Below are 22,346 nucleotides of genomic sequence, written 5' to 3' on the forward strand. Positions count from 1 at the left end.
TTGGCTGAAATTCACCCCACTCTGCTTTTCCTCAGGTGCTTCCCACTTGTGATTACCGTCATCTCATGACTTCACTTGAAAGAGCCAGCACCTTCCCTGCTTACTACCTGCTAAGCGCTTGATGGGAAATCTCGTTACATTTGCACACACACTCTGTCAAGCAGGTACTGCTATTATCCCCATTTCACAGATGAGGAAACAGAGCTTTAGAAGGGTCAACAATTGCCTGAGGTCACACAGTGGTGAGTGGAGGCCTGGATCTCCTCCATCACCAGCACCTTAAAAGTCAGCACCTCTCGCCCAGGCTGTACGCTGGAATCACCTGGTTTTAAACATACTGTCCAGGTCCTTCCCCAAACCAAGTCAGAATTAAAGCAACACACTGACAGACCAGGAACCTGGAGCCCGGAGATCAGAAGTGGCTTGCCCCAAGTGGCACGGTGAGTTTGGGCCAAGCGGGGCCAGAATCCAGGACCTGCTGACTACGTACCATTCACCTGCTCACTGTGCTAATCCCTCTCCCCTCCCCCAAGGACCTCCCCCAAGTCTCCATAGTTACAGCGACCGGCACCAGCACCTGCCCGTCCCTGCCCACAGCACTCACCTCATCACATGGATGCATTCTGGCTCCTTGGTGAAGCTGTAGGCGTAGCCGCTGGATGTGGTCCCAAAGTCGACAGCCACCACCACGAGAAACGTCTGCTGCTCAGAGACGTCTGGGTCGGCATCGTTCTGCAGATAACCGAGCGGGGTACAGGGAGTGGGTGGGGCAGTCAAGCCAGGCTTTCAGAAGGGTTCCACCCTGCCCTGCTGTGTGCCCACTGTAGACAGAAGCATATTGCACATTCTGGTTCAAGGCTGCCACGTGGTGAGCCCTGGGGAGAGGGCAGGCTTTCTCAGCCCCTACCCGACCGACTCAGGGAGAAATGGAGGTGTCTCCTGAACAAGGGCCAGGCCACTAGGGAGGGCCCCTGCCTACACTTGCCCAATACTCCCTTTATCAACTGTGCACAAACGTGGCTAATTAGGGAAACTCTTCCATCTGGGCTGGAACCCCAGTGGTTCCCTGAGTGACACCCTCTTCTGCCCCCCATTGCCCTCCCCCAGTCCCTGCACAGATCTCCAGACCCTGCTCAGCTGTGCCCTGTGCACCTGCCAGGTGACCCCTCCACCTGCCCGGGCGTGTCGCACATGGATGTGGGGCTCAGCATACCAGGGACCCTGCCCAGTCCTGCCATAGCCATCATATGACCCTGCTGAGTCCTGTCCCCTTGGGGCCCCAAGCCTTTCCTCATCTGTCAAGTGAGTTGGTCAGGCCATTACAGACTTCCAAAAAATCCTTTAAGCAAATGTAGACTTTTTTTTTTTTTTAACATCCACAGAACTTCAAATTATACCAATAATTTTTGGATTTGAAGAGTATTGGTTAGAGCAGGGGGTGAGAACCCCACATGTCTGGCCTTTCATCACACTGCCCCCCCATCCCGTTCAGCTTATCCTGAAGCTTTTACAGGGAACCCTCAGGGTACAGAGTTTGAAAACCACAGGACCCAGCTGTTAGGTGACCAAGCCTCTCAGTTTTCCCAAGCCTGAGGGAGTTCCAGGATACAGGACTTTGTGTGGAAACCAGGATGGTTCCAGGAAAACCAAGACAAGCTGGCGTCCCTACCTAGCGATGGCTCTGAAGTTCTTCTCAGCAGGGTCTGCTTTGAGGCTCTGAGCAGCTTGTACAAAGCCGCCCTTTCCTCCGGGTACCTCTCTCTGGTTGGCTACATGTAAATCCCTGGAACGGCTGCCCCACAGTATCCACCTTTGCAGTGAGGGGCAGGGTGGGAGCAAATGCCCAGCCTCCAGCCCCCCGCGCTGCCCAGGTCCTCTCTCTCGGGCAAGCTGGTGCAGAAGCAATTACAGCCACAGCTTTTGGTCACGGCGGTTAACTACAGTGGAAAAGCCACTGCATTTCACTGACTCACCCGCCAGCCCAAAGTGGCTGCTTCCTCCCAAGAGGATGCCTCGCAGTCTCTGAGCCCTGAATCTTTAAAGAGCTGCTCCCACCCTGCCTGCTCATGTTACCCACACCCAGGCCAAGGCTCCAGAAGCACCAGCCACACCACGGAAAGCCTTTGCTGACCCACAGTGGCGAAGGGGCTTGGTAAGGCTCACGTGGCTGGTACTAGGACAACTTAATCTCCACCCATGAACGTGAGAAGCCGCTCAGAAGCCCATCACGTGAGAGGCGCCTCTGAAAGCAAAGTAATCAGCACACGTACCCCCCTCCCCATACACACACATTTCTTACCACAGTGTGGGAAGGGGACAGAGGTGTTATTCCTGTGTCCCCCAGACTCCGGGCTGGAGATGAATATGCAGATGTAGGGGCCATTTCTGAAAGGAAAGACAAGTGCACTCCTTAGAGGTGGTGTGGACTGAGCCGGAGAGCAGCAATGCGAGCTGGGTGGCTTTGCTCCTGCAGGGGCTGTTGCCCCTGGAAAGCCAGCTAACGTGGGGCGAGGCTGAACTCCAGCCAGAAAGGTAGGGTGTCTGATCTGTCCACCCCCGTATTTGATATTTAAAACTTGACCAAATGAGACGCTCCTTTTCTCACAGTGACCACCAGGACTCTCCCTATGTGCCAACCAACTCCCACTTAGCAGAGAGGCTGCCCAGTCCCCAGATCGCCTTGGCACCTGGCTCATGCCCTCTGCAGAGCTGGTCCTTAGCCCAGGCACCAGTATGGACCAGAGGAGCCTGTAGCCCCCTGAGATGATGTGCAAATTTTTCACGCATTTTCTTGGAAGGGCATCCACAGCTGTCAGGTTCCCAAAGGAGTATGGGACCCCACCCCAAAGATTAACAACCCTAATCGTAAGAATAGAGGACAGGAGTGCGACTTCCAGAAATAATTTCCTTGCTTTGTGGATGCATCACCTCCTCCCTCCCTCTGGCATGAGGCCCTGCCAGAACAAGGGGAACTCATCTCTCTTCAGTGATGCTGAAGGGTTTTGACATTCAATAAAAAACAAACAAACAAACAAAAACCCAGAGCAGAAAGACAGATAGATTAGCATTCCTGGGTCCCCCAGTCGGGGCCCTGCAACAGACACGAGGTCAAATCAGAGAAGAGCCAACAGCCAGGCAGCATGAATAGCATTTTGTCGATTCCCCTACTGCTCTTGCAATTACTCAGGCACAGACATTTGTTCTGAAACCTTGCCAGAGCCCCGTGGCTCTCCCCCAGGTCTGAGCACCCAAGGAGAATTCGCCCTGTCCCCGGTCAGTGCTGGAAGCTCCACCCACTCTCCCTGCCCGCTGCCCAGGACCGGCAGGGCCTGCAGGACAGCGGAAAAAGCACTGCAGGCTCCCCCTGCAGAGGTGATGGCCAGACCCTGGGCACCAACAAATCCCAGGTACCATCCAGTACGTTCTGCAAATACTGCTCCATTCAGTATATAGACTAATACCTGATGGGGAAAAAAACGGGTAATGTGCTACAACAACACCTGTAGTCAAGGAAACCCATAGGGTATGAGGTATCTGAGAAAGACCTGTCTGCTTCTAGGGAAGCACTAGGAGTGGCTCCATCTGCCTCTGCTTGCCAAATCACTTTGGTTAATCCCACGCGCTTACTGATTTTTTTTTTTTTTTCCTGCTTAGTGAGAACTCAAACAGCATCATTACGGTGGGCGCCAAATGGGTCGAGGGAATAAAATGAATCACGAAAGAGTGAATACGAAGCTTCAAATCTGCACAGCCACCTTCCCAATCTGCAGGCGTATGCTCCCTCTCCTCCTGATAAGGCTCAGTTCCAACCTCTGGGAGAAAGGTTCAGAAGCAAGTAAGTACAGAGGCCACAAATCAACCTGTGGGGCAAAGGACTTAAACAGACATTTCTCCAAAGGGCATACGCTAATGGTCGATAAGCACGTGAAAGATGCTTAACTCATCAGTCATTAGGGAAATGCACTCATTAGTCATTAGGGAAATCAAAACCACAGTGAGATACTGCTTCACACCCACTAGGATGGCTCTAATTGAAAAGAAAAAAAGGAAATAACAAATGGTGGCAAGGATGTGGAGATATTGGACCCCCTGTATATATCCTGTGGGAATGCAAAATGATACGGCTGCTGTGATAAGCAGCTTGGTAGTTCCTCAAAAAGTCAAATATAGACTTACCATAGACTCAATTCCACTCCTAGGAATTCCACTCCTAAGTATCTACCCGAAAGAATTGAAAACAGGGACGCTTGTACGTGCGTGTTCACTGCAGCATTATTCACAAAAACCAAAAAGTGAAAACAACCCAAGTATCCATCAACAGACAAATGGATAAACAAAATGTGGTATATCCATCCAATGGAATATTATTCAGCTGTAAAAAGGAATGAAAGTCTTACACATGATACACCATGGATGAACCTAGAAAACATTATGCTAAGTGAAATAAGCTGGACACAAAAGGACAAATACCATATAATGTTTAGAACAGGCACATTCATAGAGACAGACAGTAGATTAGAAGTAGCCAGGGGCTAGAGGGGGGAATGGGCAGTACAGAACTTCCATGTGGGGTGATGACAAATTTTGGAAAAAGTAGTGACGGTTACACAACATTGTGAATGTAATTAATGCCACTGATTTGCACACTTAAAAATGGTTAACATGGCAAATTTTATGTTATATATACTTTACCACAATAAAAAAATTTTATTAAAAAAAACTTGCTCGGGGCTTCCCTGGTGGAGCAGTGGTTGAGAGTCTGCCTGCCGATGCAGGGGACACGGGTTCGTGCCCCGGTCTGGGAAGATCCCACATGCCGCGGAGCGGCGAGGCCCGTGAGCCACCCTCTCTCCACCCGCTACCTGCAAGGCCTGCAGCCGTGTGTCCACGTTTGCACAGAAGGTTTTGGAAGACACCGAATGTCTAATTGCCCAGAAAATCTGGTGCTGGCAATTAGCAAACAAGCTATTTATCTGCAGACAAACCATCCACCCCACTGTCTGCTTGGTTCTAATTATCCCATCACTCAGCCCTTCTCAGAGCACGTCCTACTGACTTGTAAAACAGCATGTGTTGGGTCACACACTGAACGCATGCCTTGGGCCCCCAGAGGACTCCAGGGAATTTGAAGATAAGAACCAAGGATGTTTTTTGGTTCTCCCTGTACCTCCCTCCCACCCTGCCTCTGGTTCAGTACGAAATAAATCATTGGACTTGCTGATCACCCAGCCAGGCCTAGAGGCAATTGAACTTCATGGATTTTCTCCATTAGAAATTAAAATGCAGCTACATTGTGCGATGACTTAAAACTGATTTGCACAGAAGGTATGGAGGAGTGACATTTTTATAGACATTTGCATATCACGCACACTCACATCTATAGCTCTATAGATCCCAAATCAAAGGTAATTCACCAGTTAATGTGCACTGACCCTCCACAGAAATATAAAGAGCCTGTAGTGATAACTTTGTTATCAAGCTAATATTTCTTTATTTAACTATTTAAGATGTCAAAAAGGTGCTCAAAAATTTTTAGGGAAAAGAATATGGAAAAGCCTACTTTAGCCCCTGCGGGATGTGAGAAGTTTCTGGTGTGCTAATAATCCCAACCAATCCTGAGAGCTTTCATTCAATAGGTAAGTGATTAAGAATAAACACAACAGGGTCAATAGAATATTATCTATTGGTCTACGGATAATTGACAGATCTAAGCTAACAGACAAGAGGAGAGAGTAGATACATGGAATGTCTATATGTACAAGGTACATGCTGTGTGTCCTGGCTACCAATTAAACCTAGGCCATTATCCACAGTAAGAAACACCAACTGTCATTCACTGGGACCCTGTTTAAGTTTCTCTGTAAAGCCAATATAATAACATCTGCCCCATGACTGCTCCCGCCTACGTGATATTCCAGTTCAGTACACAGAGTGTACCGGGCCCATGAGGAGCAGAAGAGAAAGGCAAAGCTAACAGCCCAAGAAGAAGAGAGATTTTTAGAGTCCAGGCTTGGAAGAGAGAAAGGAAGCTGATGAAAAGAAAAGTGATACTCACCTGCGGAGGTAAGGAGAGAAGACTGGTGAAAGAGATTAAAGGAAAATGCTCTACCAGAAGTGTAGTCAAGGGCAGAGCCCAGGGATCAGGGAGCTTTAAGAAATACCTACTCCGCCGTTCCCACAAGATTAAACAGACACTCAAAGCACCTTCCCATTTCAAGCACTAAGTTACTCTGAAATGCAGTAACACAGAGGGATTTGATGATTTCACATCACAGAATCAGAAAAACAAGGAGCGTTTCAAGAATGCAAACTACCAGCCACAGAATCAAGCCGAGGAGGAAGAGACCGGAAGCTTCCTAGAAAACCAATAGAAAATAATCTTCAGGTCTTCTTTGTCATTAGTTTTAGATGATTTACCATTACTTATGTCTTATATACTTACTGTATATAAGTAAGTAATCTTTACTGTATATAAGTATATAATCTTTTTTAGTTTAGTAAATATAAAAATAGATACAGGTGTTCCTAGGTTCACTCTTAACCTGGGACTCAGCCCGCAAAATATTCTTCAACCAAGTCATTTAAAAAATAATTTTTGCAGCAAAGAGGGATATATAAATAAATGAAAATATTTATGCAGCCAAGTAGAGGATATGAACAAGTAAAAATAGGATTCAACCAACAAGTCTCCTGCCACAGGATTTTTTAGACCCCAAAGCAGACAGCAGAGGAGAAACTAGTTGAACTTGTGAGGTTAACACTCATCACTTGTCTTAACAGTGTAATAATTAAAATACAGGCTTCATCAGGGTTCCTGCTATAAAACGTGAGACTTATAAAATCCAGACACATTCTCATTTGCTCCTGGCTCTCATGGCTTTAATCAAAGCAGACACTCCTAAAATAAAAAGTAGTTTTAATAAGAGAGCCTCAGAGACAGCCATAATTCATGAACTTGCTCGCTGCTCTCCTCTGCTGGAGACATTAGTCAGCAAAGAGCCGTGAGCAGAATCGTGGACTTTCTGAGATATATATCAACTCGATCCTGCTCCATAAATACAACATTTTAAAAGATGAAGACGGAACCATTGGGCTGACTTTATTTTACAAGGCTCCAGGCTCATGTGAAATGACAGGTGGTCTCAAACAATGGAGACTCCCCAGCTTTTTCAAATAGGCCTCCTTGCTAGCTTTCAGATTTACGTTCTAGCAAACAAATGCTCAATTCCAAAAGGATTTTTAAGGTCTGGTCCTTATGATTTTTAAAATGCAGTACATATGTTCATTTCTTTTCTCCCGCTAGCCATGAGATAATAGGTTATTTGCTGACAGTTGCCTAAAATCAGGCCATTTGAAAAAAGCTCTCCCTTTCTCTCTCCTTATATGCCCTCCCTGTAGTGTCATCTTTGAAAATTGATCAGCTCAAGGTCATGTGTAGGTTACTGGCAAATATCTTTTAAGAAGGAAAATTTTAAATTCTTATTACCCTATAACAGGCTGCATGGCTAGCTGAACTAATGCATTATTACCGTAAACTGAACTTCCATTTCGGTAAATAATTTATGGGGTTTTTTTTCTATCAGCATGGTTGATGTCCAAAGTAAATGGAAATTTTATTGGTGTGAACTGAGAGAACCTCCTGACTTCAAAGAACACTGAGTGTAAAATAGCTGCTCTCCAAATGCTAAATAACAATTATGGAAATGAGCATTTATTGTGGCAGAAACCACAGCATCACGCACAGGGGGCTGCGTCAGGCCCATCCTGACACTGGACGGCAACTTCCAGTTACCGTCCCCATCACTAAATGGATTAGGAGATAAGGTACCCCAGTGAGAGAGAACTGGGGCATCGGAGTTTCCCCGGAGACAGTGAGATCCCCAAGTTCCTGCTAGCTCAGTCCACGTGCGGTGGCAGTTCACAATTTCTCTCTTAACCATAGGTTCACAGGAACACGCGTGTTCAGGCAGCTGCTGGGGGAGGTGAGGAAATGCTTTCTAGACCAACAGGTCTTCCTACTAATTTTCATGAATTATATTCAGGAACCACACAGCCTCTGCCCACTGGGACCCAGCATTTGAAGGGGCTCCACCAGATCACCCCATACACAGATACTTCTGTCCACCCAACTTCTCTTTCACAGACTCTGGGCTCATCTGGGCAAGGCCATGCCTTATTCCATCTTTGATTCCTCAGCTCCTGATTTGTCACAGGCACTCAGTAAATGTAGGGTGGATGGATGGATGGATAGGTGGTTGGGTGGGTAGATGGATGGATGGATGGGTGGATGGACGGAAAGGTGGTTGGGTGGGTAGATAGATGGATGGATGGGTGAATGGATGGACAGCTGGTTGGGTGGGTAGATGGATGGATGGATGGGTGGGTGGGTGGATGGATGGATGGATGGATGGGTAGATGGATGCATGGATGGATGGATGGATGGATGGATGGATGCATGGATGGATGGATGGATGGATGGATGGATGGATGGGTGGATGGATGGATAGCTGGTTGGGTGGGTGGATGGATGGATAGCTGGTTGGGTGGGTAGATGGATGGACAGATGGGTGGATGGGTGGATGGATGGGTGGATGGGTGGGCGGATGTTCCTAACGTGTGCCCAAAAGTGGACTCAGTGACTATCCATAGACTTGGAGGGCCACTGAGGTCTTTCCCAACTGAGGCATCAACCCCCGAGTCAGGATATTAGTAACACATTTCCTGAGTTACCTCCAACAACGTGGGATCAGCTCTCAAATCACCCCCAGACCTGCCTCTCTCCTCAAATGTCCCTTTTGGTTGGTGCAACCACCATAGCTCCCAGAAGGGAGATTTCCTAGGCTTCTCCCTCCCCTCTCATTGCACTCCCAAGCCCTGTCATTCCTACTTCTTAGCATCTCTCACAGTCACCCCTTGCAGCCTCACCACCACAACCTTGGTCCAGACCCTGCTGACCTTTACCAGGGCTCCCACACAGCCTCTTAGTCTCCCCGCTCTGAGTCTCCCCATCCAAGTCACGCTCCTCCACAGTCAGAGCCATCCGGTCAAAACTGAGGTCTGCTCACGTTACTCGACCAGGCCAGGGCCTTCTATTCCCATCCCCCACAGGATAAACCTAGCACACAGCTAGCATGCAGGCCTTTAAAAATCCACCCCGCCTCCCTCTGCAGCCTCATCTCTCTCCATCGCCCCCATCCCTGGCTCCACCCAATCCTTTCACAGGCCCTGGAACATCTGTGCTCAATCCAGCCTCCAGACCCCTGCACACACTGTTCCCCTGCCTGGAGTGCACCCCACTTCCACCCCCTCCTCCGGGGAACTCCACCTCCAAAAGTCAGTCCCCTCTGTTTAAGGGAGAAAAGCCTTCTCTACTCTCTCGGTACAGAGGAGAGAGGAACTTCTTCATTAGCGTCTGGGGACTGACTGGCAAAACCCAGACTTGCGGAAATGCTAAGGACAGCAGCCAGGTTTCATCAAGAAATAAATTACAGGGCTTCCCTGGTGGCGCAGTGGTTGAGAGTCCGCCTGCCGATGCAGGGGACACGGGTTCGTGCCCCGGTCCGGGAAGATCCCACATGCCGCGGAGCGGCTGGGCCTGTGAGCCATGGCCGCTGAACCTATGCGTCCGCAGCCTGTTTTCCACACCGGGAGAGGCCACAGCGGTGAGAGGCCCGCGTACCGCAAAAAAAAAAAAAAAAAAAAGAAAGAAAGAAATTACAAGGAAAATACAGGGGAAAGAAGGAGGGGAAACTATAGATTAAAGGGTCTCTCGAACTTTGATGTGCATCAGGAATCACCTTGGAGCGCTTATTAAAACAGATGTGCTGACCCCACCCCCAAAGTTTCTACTCCAGTAGGTCTGGGAATGCTGATTATCTGCATTTCTAATGAGTTACCAGGCCATCTGGGTCAGCCCCAGACAAAGGCTATACCTTAAAAAGACATGTAAAATACAAAGTAACTACAGTCATTGCAACACTTGGATCTTTATTGGACCATGATTCAAATGAACAAAAAAAATTATGCCATTTATGAGACAACTGGAAATGTAAACACTGACCAGATATTGATAATACGAAGAAATTATTGTTAGTGGTGTAATTATGTAACTTTTAAGAGTTGTTATCCTTCAGAGATACATTCTGAAATATTATCAGATGAAACAACAGGATATCTGGGATTTTCATCAAAATAATATGGGATATTAATCCTTTGTCATTGCTTCATTTGCAAATATTTTCTCCCATTCTGAGGGTGGTCTTTTCGTCTCGTTTATAGTTTCCTTTGCTGTGCAAAAGCTTTTAAGTTTCATTAGGTCCCATTTGTTTATTTTTGTTTTTATTTCCATTTCTCTAGGAGGTGGGTCAAAAAGGATCTTGCTGTGATTTATGTCATAGAGCGTTCTGCCTGTGTTTTCCTCTAAGAGTTTTATAGTGTCTGGCCTTACATTTAGGTCTTTAATCCATTTTGAGTTTATTTTTGTGTACGGTGTTAGGGATACAGCCACTATAGAGAAGGGTATGGAGGTTCCTTAAAAAACTAAAAATAGAACTACCATATGACTCAGCAATCCCGCTACTGGGCATATACCCTGAGAAAACCATAATTCAAAAAGAGTCATGTACCACAGTGTTCACTGCAGCACTATTTACAATAGCCAGGACATGGAAGCAACCTAACTGTCCATTGATAGATGAATGGATAAAGAAGATGTGGCTCATATATACAATGGAATATTACTCAGCCATAAAAAGAAACGAAATTGGGTTATTTGTAGTGAGGTGGATGGAGCTGGAGTCTGTCTTACAGAGTGAAGTAAGTCAGAAAGAGAAAAACAAATACCGTTCTGAAGAACCTAGGGGCAGGACAGGAATAAAGACACTGACCTAGAGAATGGACTTGAGGACACAGGGAAGGGAAAGGGTAAACTGGGATGAAGTGAGAGAGTGGCATGGACATATATACACTACCAAATGTAAAATAGACAGCTAGTGGGAAGCAGCTGCATAGCACGGGGAGATCAGCTTGGTGCTTTGTGTCCCCCTAGACGGGTGGGATAGGGAGGGTGGGAGGGAGATGCAACGGGGAGGGGATATATGTATACGTAGAGCTGATTCACTTTGTTAGACAGCAGAAACTAACACACTATTGTAAAGCAACTATATTCCAAAAAAGATGTTAAAAATAATAATAATAATACGGGAGGGGAGGGACAGAGATTAAACGATATTGGCCACAAATTGATAATGACTGAACCTGGTGACTGATTCATCGGGGCTCAATACATTATTTGCCCTACTTTTGTATATGCTCTGAACTTTCCATGATAAAAGAGTTGGTGTTTTAATGTACCAGTTTCATGTCCATCTCCCTCTTGTCAGGAGGGCAAGAGGATAGTTTTCTCGTGCTGTGTATCAATCAGAGCACCTGGCCCATCCATGGTAGGTAGGTGCTCCAGACATTTGTCAAGCGAATGAATACGCTAGTAAGAATATATATTCATTTAAACCGATACACGGGGACTCTGAAGGCCTGGGAAGGTTTCAGACCTGGGTCACCGGTGGGTGAGGGGTACAGGTTCAGCTGGCTTCTCTGGAGGTGGGACTGTTGGGAGAGCCCTTGAAGGAGTCTGAGTTTCAGCAGAACCCACCTAGCCCCCTTGCAGGCAGCAAAGCAGGTATCTGACCACCAGCTGAGTGGCTCTAACTCTGAGGCGGGCTCCAGCAGCCCAGCCTCAGATACAAGGCCCTCCTAGACTTTGAAACCACCTCTGTAAACCCAGGGCCTCAGAGGAGGCAGGGGGCTGTCCCCCACCCACTGCTGGATCCCTCCATGTTCTGAGAAACGGGGAGATGCCCCTGCAGACAGGCAGGGTTTCTCTAAAGACCAGGATACACCCTTTTGCTGTGTTCAGACTCGCTGGGCTCCCAACTCCATGTGGAAGGGATGAGAAGCCTCAGTGAAGGCCTTGGCATCTCCTCACCCACCCTGAAGAATGGCCAGCTGCAGTGCCAATGTCAGCTGTCACCCTGTGACCCTTTGTACTAAAAGAACAAACGCTGAGGCCTCCAGAAAGGGAGGTGTCCTGAGGGGACCGGGCTGCAGGCACAGCATCCTCCACGCTCAGACAGGGCAGCCAGCTTGGGCTGCAGGGTCGAGGGCCATGTCTCCCCAGAACCGGGGCAGCTTGAGAACAGGAGCAAAGCTGAAGTTGGCTCCTTAGCTGCAGTCCTTAAAGGAAAGTAAGGAAAGCAAAATGGCTTCTGATGATGGAGAACATGGCGTGGCAGGTGGAGAAAGCGGAGGTCTGGACACCGGCTTGTGAGCCTGGAGAAACTACCTCACCTCTCTCCGGCGCATCTTCTCCCTCCATGAAGTGGGAATTTGGATTCTCAGGGCCTCAATCACTGTGTTGCAATGAGCAAAAGAGGTAAACCCTCAGAAATATGTAACAGTCCAGGATAAAAGGATCCAGGAAAAGGAGTAAGTCTGTGAATAAAGGTGATGGATTTGTTGTGGAACGTATTTCATTGATGTAACTGTGGAAAACACAAACGAAGGCATTCAGGCAATTGGAAATGCCTATGCATTCCAGGGAGAAACGTCTTATTCTAAATGCAAGTTCTTCCATTAAAGCTCATGCTTTGTGTCAATATTAGCAAACTATTTACATGTGATTGTTATTTAGTGTATCTGTTCAATAAATATTGGTTCAAACATTAAAAAAAAAAAAAAACACGAAATATGTAACAGCCCTCACCCACCATTTGCTGAATTCCTTCATGGGGTCAGATATTTATGTTTCTTTTTAGTTTAGGCTCTTTTGCAAGTTTATTAAACTCAAATTATTAATTTGAAATTGTTAGAAATGTACAAACTCAGAAATCTATTAGGAAAGCTATCGTGGTCGGCACACACTGAATGCGAATTTCATGCCACACTAAGAGCTTTACAGGTGTGGCTTGAGAAAGCCTGCTGTTAGGGGCTGGAGGTACTGGCATTCTTCCACTGGATGGGTGAGAAACATAAGGCCTAGAAGGTTAAGAAAGAAGCCCACAATTTTAGGATGCGCCCCGGCTGGGTTCGGAGCTCGCCACCTCTGAGCCTGTGCCCCACACGGTACCCAACACCAGGTCCCGCGCAGGTATTGTTTCTCTTGAAAGATGAAACTACGAGAGAGGTGTCAGTGTTAACTTAAATCCCCATTTCACAGATGGGCAAATAGTGCGGGGGAGGTCAGGGGTCACAATCACAGGGCACCCCCAAGCCCCAGCGGCTGTCTCTGCCTCCGGGCTCAGAAGACTGCATGGCTCACCCTTCCTTTGGCTCCAAAGCCGCGCAGTGTTCTCCATCTCAAATGCCATAATTCTTCAAATCCAAGTATCAGCGTGGGGAGGAGCCACGATAACACAGAGGCTCAGAGTCAGGAAAGCCTGGCCTCAAATCCTAGCAAGGCCACTTCCCAGAGGCAGGCCCTGGGGTGAGCTACTTAGCCTCTTCCAGCCTGTTTACCCACCCCTCCTGGAAGATGGGGGGAGGGGATCATGATGATGGTGATACATTTCATAAGATCACTGTAAAATAATGCATGAATAAATGAAATAATATCTATAAAACCTGGTGCATGGCGAGCACCTGACATATTACAGATGACATTTATCATTGTCACCATGATCATCATCACCAAGTCGGTCCAACTGCTGTTGAGAGAAAGCACCCATGTGCTCACACCAGGGGACAGAGCTCCCACTTACGCACAAGGGCGGCAAATGCATTTTCTTTACGTTATGCTTCTCTGGGCTTCTTTTTTTTTTTTTTTTTTTTTTTGCTGTACGCGGGCCTCTCTCTGTTGTGGCCTCTCCCGTTGCGGAGCACAGGCTCCGGACGCGCAGGCTCAGCGGCCGTGACTCACGGGGCCAGTAGCTCCGCGGCACGTGGGATCTTCTCGGACCGGGGCACGAACTCACATCCCCTGCATCGGCAGGCGGACTCTCAACCACTGCGCCACCAGGGAAGCCCCTTCTCTGGGCTTCTTAATCAAGGATAAAAAGTCTCACCAGACAGAAACTCAGCAAATGGGACCCTCAGGAAAACTCAGTGATGGGAAACACAAGGGCCTTGCTGCCGTGGGTGAGGAAGACTGTCTGGCCCTGACTTCCCGCTCAGGCCACCTGCTCGCCTCAGGGGCACTTTCAGAGTAACCACGGAGACCCTGGGAAGCCACGTGACCCTCCACACCAGGCAATAAACTCAGGCTTTCCTGTCCTCTGCGATGAAGCACATTTTCGAACTGACCGGGTAAATGAAGAATCACTCTCCCACCAAGGAAAAGATTCCACCTGCCTGGGCGCCTGGAAGGCCAGGGTTTAGACCTCCCCAATTTCTATCGTGCACAGCCTTGCGATGGCTCAGCCCACAGAGGCCACGGCACAGCTGGCGCTGACTGTACTGAGACTAAAGCCAGGGGCAATGGCATTCCAGCCTGTTGGTCTCCCCCGGAGCGGGATCTTTCCCCTCCCAAACACTCATCATCTGTCCCTGGGGAGGGGAGAGGGAGAAGCAGAACAGGAGGTAAGGGATGGGGAGACAGACAGCTGGTTCACCCCCTTCAGCTGAACCCTCCTGATGAGAGAAAGCTGTGCCACCTCCAGGCAGGAAGGGTTGCCCTTAGCCCGCCTGTACCCCAAGCCAGAACCGGAGCACAAACCTCCCGTCCTCTGCCGGTGCCTGAGAGCTGAGGCTCATGCACGTCACAGATCCCTCCGAGGAGTGTCTTAATGGAAGAAATGTCCCAAAACAGCAGCGCGGTTTGAGCAATGCACAAAGGCACCGCCTTGAGGGATATCAGCCAAGCAGGACTGCACCCACCCTTAGGTATGGGTGCCGTTTTCTTACCCCAAAGGTGCCCTTCCAAGTCATGAACTAAAGGGCTATATCACCTAGAGTGAGCACCTTTTACCAATTTTTGCACCCAGAGAAGATCTCTTTCTAATTCATCTAAAAGCACCATAAAAGGCAGCCATAGCACTTAATAATCAAAAAAAAGGAAGGAAATGCCTGGAAAGGTACTGAGTTCCCCATCACTAGAGGAGTTCAAGTTGAGGCCAGGCAATCACTTAGCTGTAGAGGAGCAACAGTGGGTCAGAAAAAAGGAGATGGGACTCAGGAGGAGTGGAAGGAAAGCAGGCTGTACGGATTGAGGCATTCGACCAAGATTCACTGAGCACATGACTCACTACCTGTCGGGAGCTGTAGAAGCTGTGCAGCACTGTGGTTAAGCACAGGGGTGTTGGGCCTGGGGAGGCTGTTTCAAATCCCAGCTCAGTTATTTATCGATCTTGGTGGATACTGCTGCATCCACCCCAAATCCATTTCTCCCTTCTTAACCAAACCCTATTTTACATGACTAGGGGGAGGGGTGACCCTGCCCCAGATCCAGGGTAGATCCTGAGTAGTCTGAACCAATCATGGCAAGCCCCTTCCCCTTCCAATGATGGACATGGGAATGGCTTTGTGACCACAGCTCTGGCTGATGGGACATGAAGGGAAGTCTGCCGGAGGCTCCTGGGAAAGAAACATCCTGACTCTCAAGGGAGCCCATGAGGCCAACACCTGTGGCTGCCATCTTGCCGCCAGCCCAAGACGCAGTCAGCATGGAAAGAACCTCCATCCATCCTTCAGTGGGTCCATGAGCTGCCTAATACCTGCCTTGGAGCCTGCCAGACCTCTGGACTTCCCATTCATGGTCATAACTAATTTCCTTTTTCTAGAAACAAGATGAAGTCAGTTTTTCCATGCTTTGCAGCTAAAAACTGATGCACAGCTGTGCGATCTTAAACAAGTTACTAAGCTTCTTTGTGGTTCAATTTTCCTTCTGTATTAAATAGAGACGATAACTCTCACTTTGTGAGATTAATGAGGATTCAATAAGAATAATGCAGGCAAAGGTCTTAACAAGTGTAGCTATTATTCCTCACAGTGTCTCATTTTATCTTTACAAACAACCCAATGAGGTAGGAAATAGGTAGATATTAGCCCCATTTAACAGCAGAGAAAACCAAGGCAGAGAGAGGTTAAGCATTTCCCTAAAATCTCACAGCTGGTAAGTGCCTGTCTCTAATGCCCAAGTCCCTTCCCTCCACCACATTCCAGCCCTGAGGTTCCAGGGGCGCTGAGCCTGGCCTGAGCCTGTACCATGGAAAACTTGCAGCAAAGAGCAGTGAAAAATCAGATCTCTGGAGGGAGGGGGGATAGGGAGGGACTACTAATGGATGAGAGTTTCTTTTGAGGGTGATGAAAATGCGCTGGAATTTGATAGTGGGGATGGTTGCACAACCTCATGAATATATTAAAAACCACTGAATTGTAGACTTTAAAATGGTGTGTTTTATGATATGTGAATTATATCTCAAGAAAAAAAAAAAATCAAAGAGCTGCAGGAAACCACACTGTAAGGACAACTGTCTCCTAGCCCACCGCCAGGATGGCTGCCGACGACAGCTAGGCCGGGGGCAACAGCTGGCACGGGCCTGTCCCCAGACGCCCTGCTCTTTAGCAACACAAGAACGTGGGCACAGAGTGGCGTCAGTGCCTCAGGTCACCAGCTGTGTCTTCACTTTTCCCCTAGATGCTCTGAAGCCGGCTGGCCAGAGCTAAAGGGCCAAGAGACTCCCAAGGGCCAGGCGTCCTGACAGCGGGCTACAGACAGGGGGCTTGTCGGTGCTTCTCCCGGGATAAGTAGTTTCAAGGGATTCTGGAATAAATGTCAGGAGAAGGTGCCTGATGACCTGGCAGCCACACTAGCCCTCAGCAGGAGTCACGGCCTCATCTTAGCAGGAGGGCAAACTGCATCGGCATGAAAACGTTCTTCTGTTAATTATTTGCAAGTGCCCCTGCCTGAGCCTGGGTCCTAGGCCAGGAGGTGCTCAGGAACCCACCTGAGAAATTCCTGCTCCCAAAACACAAAGGAAAAGAGAAGAGAAATGCCACAAGGGGCTCAAAAGAGCCCCTGGGGAGGTCAAGCATGGCCCATCCACTGCAGCCTGAAGGGAGGCTTCCAAGGGGGCGACCAAATGCCCTCCAGCACAGGCAGCCTGACACCTGTACACAGACCATTCCCCACACACTAGGTGAAGGCTTCATGTCAGCTGGAAGGAAAGAAAGTCCATTCAGAGACTTTTAAGACTGAGTTTAAACTCCCTAGTTCTTACTCTTTTTAATCAAAACCTTCACTGATGGATTGACCTTCTTACAAAAATGTAATAAGTAAACTGGGTTAAGATATTGATTAACTTTAGACTTTGCTAAATTAAGTATACATGGCAAAATTTCAAGAGTAACTACTCTTGAAAGGAGTTGAAATCGAATATCTAACTTCCAAGCAGTTACAGGAGATAAAAACAAAGCAAACTAGTGGACAATTCCCCCAGGACCAAATTTGCTCAAAGTCTTTGCCAAAAGAATATAAAGACCATGTTAAGGTACTTTCCTGAGAATGGTGCTTACTTCCTCAGGCTACTCCACAGAGCAGGGGGAAAACCCTAAGCCACCAGGACCCAGAGGGTCCCCCAGAGCACCCCATGGCCCACCTAAGGCCAAGCAGCTGTGATGAGGCCCGCAGAGCCTCCCCACCGATACACCAGACCCAGCTCCCGTCCCAGAGCGAGCAGATGCTGACCACCAAACTCTGATCCGTTTTTTAATCTGAACTTCAAGCAAGTCAACTACAATGAAAACCAAACCAAACCAAACCCTTGGGGTGAATCGCTACAGCAGGGTAAGAGCAAACAGACCGCAAACTCCTGCCAATCCCCTGCAATCCCCGTATCTCCCATCCCTACCACGCAGAAAAGCAAACGCGAGTCCTTCCAAATCTCCTGAGCTGAGGTGGGGAAGGCAAGCCTCAAAACCATATGAACCGCAGGAAATAAAATGCATATTATGTTTAGGGCCCACAAGGAGGCCACACAGACGGCCCCAGATGCCAGACAATTCAGATGCATCACGGGTGCCCACACCCCCTGGTGCGTGTATCATATTCGTGCATGAGTATTCAGGACACGTGACCTCCCAGGACCCCTGGTTCCAGCCCCTGCAGGGCCCAGATAAGCAAGAACCGAGGTCCAAGGAATAGGACTTTGCCCCCTAGCCGCTACCTGTGGATGGCCAGTTGCCCAACCTCGGGCTTAGGAAGCCGTCTGGGCCTCCATAAGCCCAGGGCGGTGTTCCTCCGGCTTTCCATTGCTGCTGCGCCGCGGGCCTGTCCCTCCTGGCACCCAGGCCTGCCCGCTGCGCTAAGTCTAACGGTGCACACGAGGGCTTCGGGCCTCATGGTTCTCCTTAACAGCTCCGTCTGCAACTCAATTAGTCAGGGGCCATCGCCGCTTCAGAGCAGAATGCTCCAGATGCAGAGTGACCAGCCTGCCACCCCCAGGCACAGCCCCACCCGCTGAGCCGGGAATGTCTGAGCACCCGGCAGTGACCTCCAGGAGGGGCCCACGGGAATGCCTCGGGCTGGGAAAGTGGCAGCTGGTCACAGGGACATCCGCATGGGCCCGCACTCCCCCCCTCGTCTCCCTGCCCCTCTCTCTCCACACACCTAGTCTGGGAAGGTCCCAAAGGTTTGGACACAAGCCTGGGGACAGCCTGCATTAGTGAACAAGATGACTTCCGGAAGCTAAATGTGTAGCAGGGAAGCAGGCAGGGGCCACAGGGCATCACTTCAGCATTTCCTGGGAAGTCCGTCAGCGGAGCGGACGAGGGTCCCATCCCCCACCCCCCGTGTGCCTGCCCACACCCTCCTCTGCCCCTTCCCCACTGGGCTCCATTAGTCTTGTCTAGTGGATATGCATCACATGCGTATTTAATTTATGAGAATCCGACTATGAGTTCTCAGGCCACTACAGAGCAAGTGACTTCAATTTAAATACTGTAATTAAGAACACCGGAAAATTCTATCTTGCCCATGAACTCTTTATTAGACACCATGGTGAGTGCCATGGGGGACTGAGGTGGGTGGGCAGCCCCAGGGTGATGCTGTTTGGCCTTTCGAAGGGCAAGTTTGCTGAGTGGACAAGATGGGGAGGGAACCCCAGGCAGAGGGCAGAGGGCGAGCAAAGACAGAGAGAGCAGCGTGGAGAGCTCCCCAGAGGCCTTGCGCCCTCCCTCCCGGCTGCCCCCGGCTCACATCACATCACAGTCACCAATTTCATCAGGTTACTCCCAGCCTCAAGCACCTGCTGTGGCTCTCCTCTGCCCTTCGTATCAGATCTAACGCTTTAACCAATCAGACAGCTCCGTTAGCGCCCGCACCACTGCCGCCCCATCATGACTGCTGCCAGACAACTCCCTGCACCAGCTGGGCTGTGTTCTCTGCCATCTGGGAAGCCATCCGCCATCCCCCAGGCCCTCTCGTGCACCGGTCTGCAGGGAGAAAAGGCCCCACTCACCTTCCCGTGGGGGGGAGCCGACCCTTGTGGCTGCCCTCCCACCAGGCACAGCCCTGAACTACTCTTCCAGGAGTGGGGAACGGGGCCAAGGACACAGAGTTAGCTGGGCTGGAGGAGGGCACCTGGTTCCACCCGCACCAGCTCTGCCACAGACAGCACTCTGTCCTGGGCCTCAGTCTCCACAGCTGGAACCTGGGCTAACGACTATTCCCCCTCACGGGGCTGCGTGGAGACAGCAAGGGAAGACCTATGAGAAAATGACAGCCCCGAACTGGGTGCAGAGCAGGTACTCAGGAAGCACAGGCCCACCACCGTTCTGTTCAGAGCGCACACCTGCTGACTGAGGTTTTCCACCTACATTTCCACTGGAGGGCCACTTACTCCCCTGCCCTGGACCAGAGGAGGCCCCCTACCACCACGTGTGCGTCCCGGAAACCACTGTGGGCAAGAAGGGTGGCCGTCAGCCTCCGGTGCCCAAGGCCAGCCAGGCTGACCCGTGCTCGTCCTTCACAGCCCTAGCATTTCTGCTTGAGCTGAGCATCCCCACCCTGTGACTCAGCAACTCCACCAGCAGGATTCTACCTGAGAGAAATACGTACGTGCCCCCAAAAAGATCTGTTCCAGAATGTTCACAGCACTTTTTTTCATAATCGCCAAAAGCTGGAAACAATCCAAACATCCATCCACAGGAGAACGGATGAACAAAGTATGGTATGGCCATACAATGAAATACAACTCAGCGATAAAAAGGGAGCAAAATCCTCTACACCCAACAACATGAACAAACCTCAAAAGCACTGGGTTGAATACAAGACCCTGGTCATGAGAGCAGATGCTCTAAGGTTCCATTCATATGAAGTCCAAGAACATCTCAGGTGAAAGGTATCAGAACAACGGTTACCTCACAGGGTGGGTAGGTAGAGACCAGGATGGGGCACAGGGAACTTTCTGGAGGGATGAAAATGTCCTGTATCTTGCCTAGTGTGGTGGTTACATAGCGTATCAGCATCCTATTGCTGCTGTAATAAATTATCACAAACTCAGTGACTTAAGACCAGACAGTTCTGGAAGTCAGAAGTCTGAGACGGGTCTCACCGGGCTGAAAATCAAGGTGTCGACTGGGCTGCGTTCCTTCTGGAGGCTCCAGGGAAAAATCCACTTCCTTGCCTTTTCCAGCTTCTAGGGGACACCTGCACTCCTTGGCTTGTGTCCCCTCCCCCCACCTTCAAGGTCAGCAGCAGAGCGCCTCCGAATCTCTGACTCTGGCCCTCCTGCCTCCCATTGTCCCTCTGCCCTTATAAGGACCCTTGGGGTTACCCTGAGCTCACCCCGATAATCCAGGACAATGTCTCCATCTCAAATCCCTTAATGCAGTCACTTCTACAAAGTCCCTTTGGCCATGCAAGGTAACATATGTGAATGTTCCAGGAGAGTAGGACACGGACATCTTGAAGGACCATTATTGGGCCCACCACACCCGAGTATATGGATTTTACATATGTAAAATCCACGAGCTACACACTTAACATTTGTACGCTTTACTGTATGTGAATTCTACCAATTATAACAATGAAGAGCAAACAAGAAGGGCGCCTATAACCTGGGCTGTAGATGTCTCGTCCCGGGCATGGCGTTGCAGGCACCGTCTCACTTAATCCTCATACCCACCCTGCACCATCAACTGCTTTCTGGCAACGGAGGCGTGAGGAGAGAGAAAACCTCGCCTGCAGCTGGCAGGAGGCAAAGCCAGCTTGAATCCAAGCTCTGCCTGCCCCCCAAGTCACCGAAGACCCCTGCTACGGGAGAGGCCCTTTGATGCCCCATTGTTATTGCCATGTGAGTACTAGAACTTTCCCCTAACTCGGTTCTGAGAAAAACAGTGGGATGAGAAAAGAAAACTCAAGGTAGGGACAGCAGGGGTGGTGGAGGCTGCGCACTGGAGACCCCCTGCCCTGTCCAGAGGGGTGACCGTGCTTTGGTTCCACCCAACAGAGGAATCAGAAATCCAGATTTTTAGGTGAAATCGCTCATCCATTTTAATTATAGGCAGAGTTCAAATGGATGAGCAAACCTTCGTCCACAGGCCTCCGGCGCACCCCTCCCCCCTGCCCCAGCAGGCCTGTCGGCAAGCCGCAGCCTCGCCCCTCAGAGCCCCGCTCTGCTCCCTGCAGGCCACGGGCACCTGCGGGGAAACAGACAGAAGGACATAAAGCTGCTCCGGTAAGAAGGGACCTGACGGCTCCTAAAGGGAGCCCACGAAGCAGCTGTAATGAGGCCTCCTGCCTGCTGGGAACGCACACTCCAGCAGGGACCAGAGGCCCTGTTCCTGAGATCCCTGCTGCTCCCACCACTAAGGGACCTGCAAAAAGAAGGTCTGGGGCTTCCAGGCAAATTTGCCGTTTGCCCACCTGAGGGCCCCTGACCGCACCTTGATAGCTGGGGCCCAGGCCACCTGTGTCCAGGTTCAAGCAGAGCTCTGCTGAGCCATCCACAGCTGGGAGCCCAGGCATCTCAGGCGGCACCCGCTGTGAGCTCTAGGAGGAGACAGCCCGGTTACTTGTCCAGTGTCCCCGCCTCTCGTGCCCGCGCAGAGTCCTGCACCTGGGCAGTGCCCAGCCCACCCTGCTCCCTGGATGGTTGGTGGTGTAAGGGAGCCAAGGGGTGGGTCTTGTGGCGTGGCTTTCTTGCCAAGGGGGCAAAGCATGTGAGGGAGTGTTACAGAAATTATCCAGGACAAGGATTTTTGAAGAACACAAAAATCTAAACTCGGAAGCCATCAGGCCGCCTCCCCACTCTCTCCCCGTGGGGCCTTAACCAAGAACCACCACCTTTCGAGCCTCTGTGTCCTCGTCTATAAAAGGAGGATAACACCCCCTTCCCCAGGCACTGGGTTTTATG

The 22,346-nt window shown here is 49.9% G+C and overlaps 1 protein-coding gene across 1 annotated transcript in view; it reads right to left on the reverse strand.

Annotated features, from left to right (window-relative positions):
* Positions 1-22,346, reverse strand: part of HSPA12A (heat shock protein family A (Hsp70) member 12A) — a 68,342-nt gene that overhangs the window by 30,874 nt on the left and 15,122 nt on the right. Inside the window, exons 2-3 of the mRNA XM_032609229.1 lie at positions 2,300-2,385; positions 605-732 (exon numbers count right to left, since the gene is read on the reverse strand). Coding sequence (XP_032465120.1) covers positions 605-732; positions 2,300-2,385 — 214 coding nt within the window. The remainder of the gene's footprint in view (positions 1-604; positions 733-2,299; positions 2,386-22,346) is intronic.

Source organism: Phocoena sinus, chromosome 16 (assembly GCF_008692025.1).
Source record: "Phocoena sinus isolate mPhoSin1 chromosome 16, mPhoSin1.pri, whole genome shotgun sequence".
In the NCBI taxonomy this organism is placed as follows: domain Eukaryota; kingdom Metazoa; phylum Chordata; class Mammalia; order Artiodactyla; family Phocoenidae; genus Phocoena; species Phocoena sinus.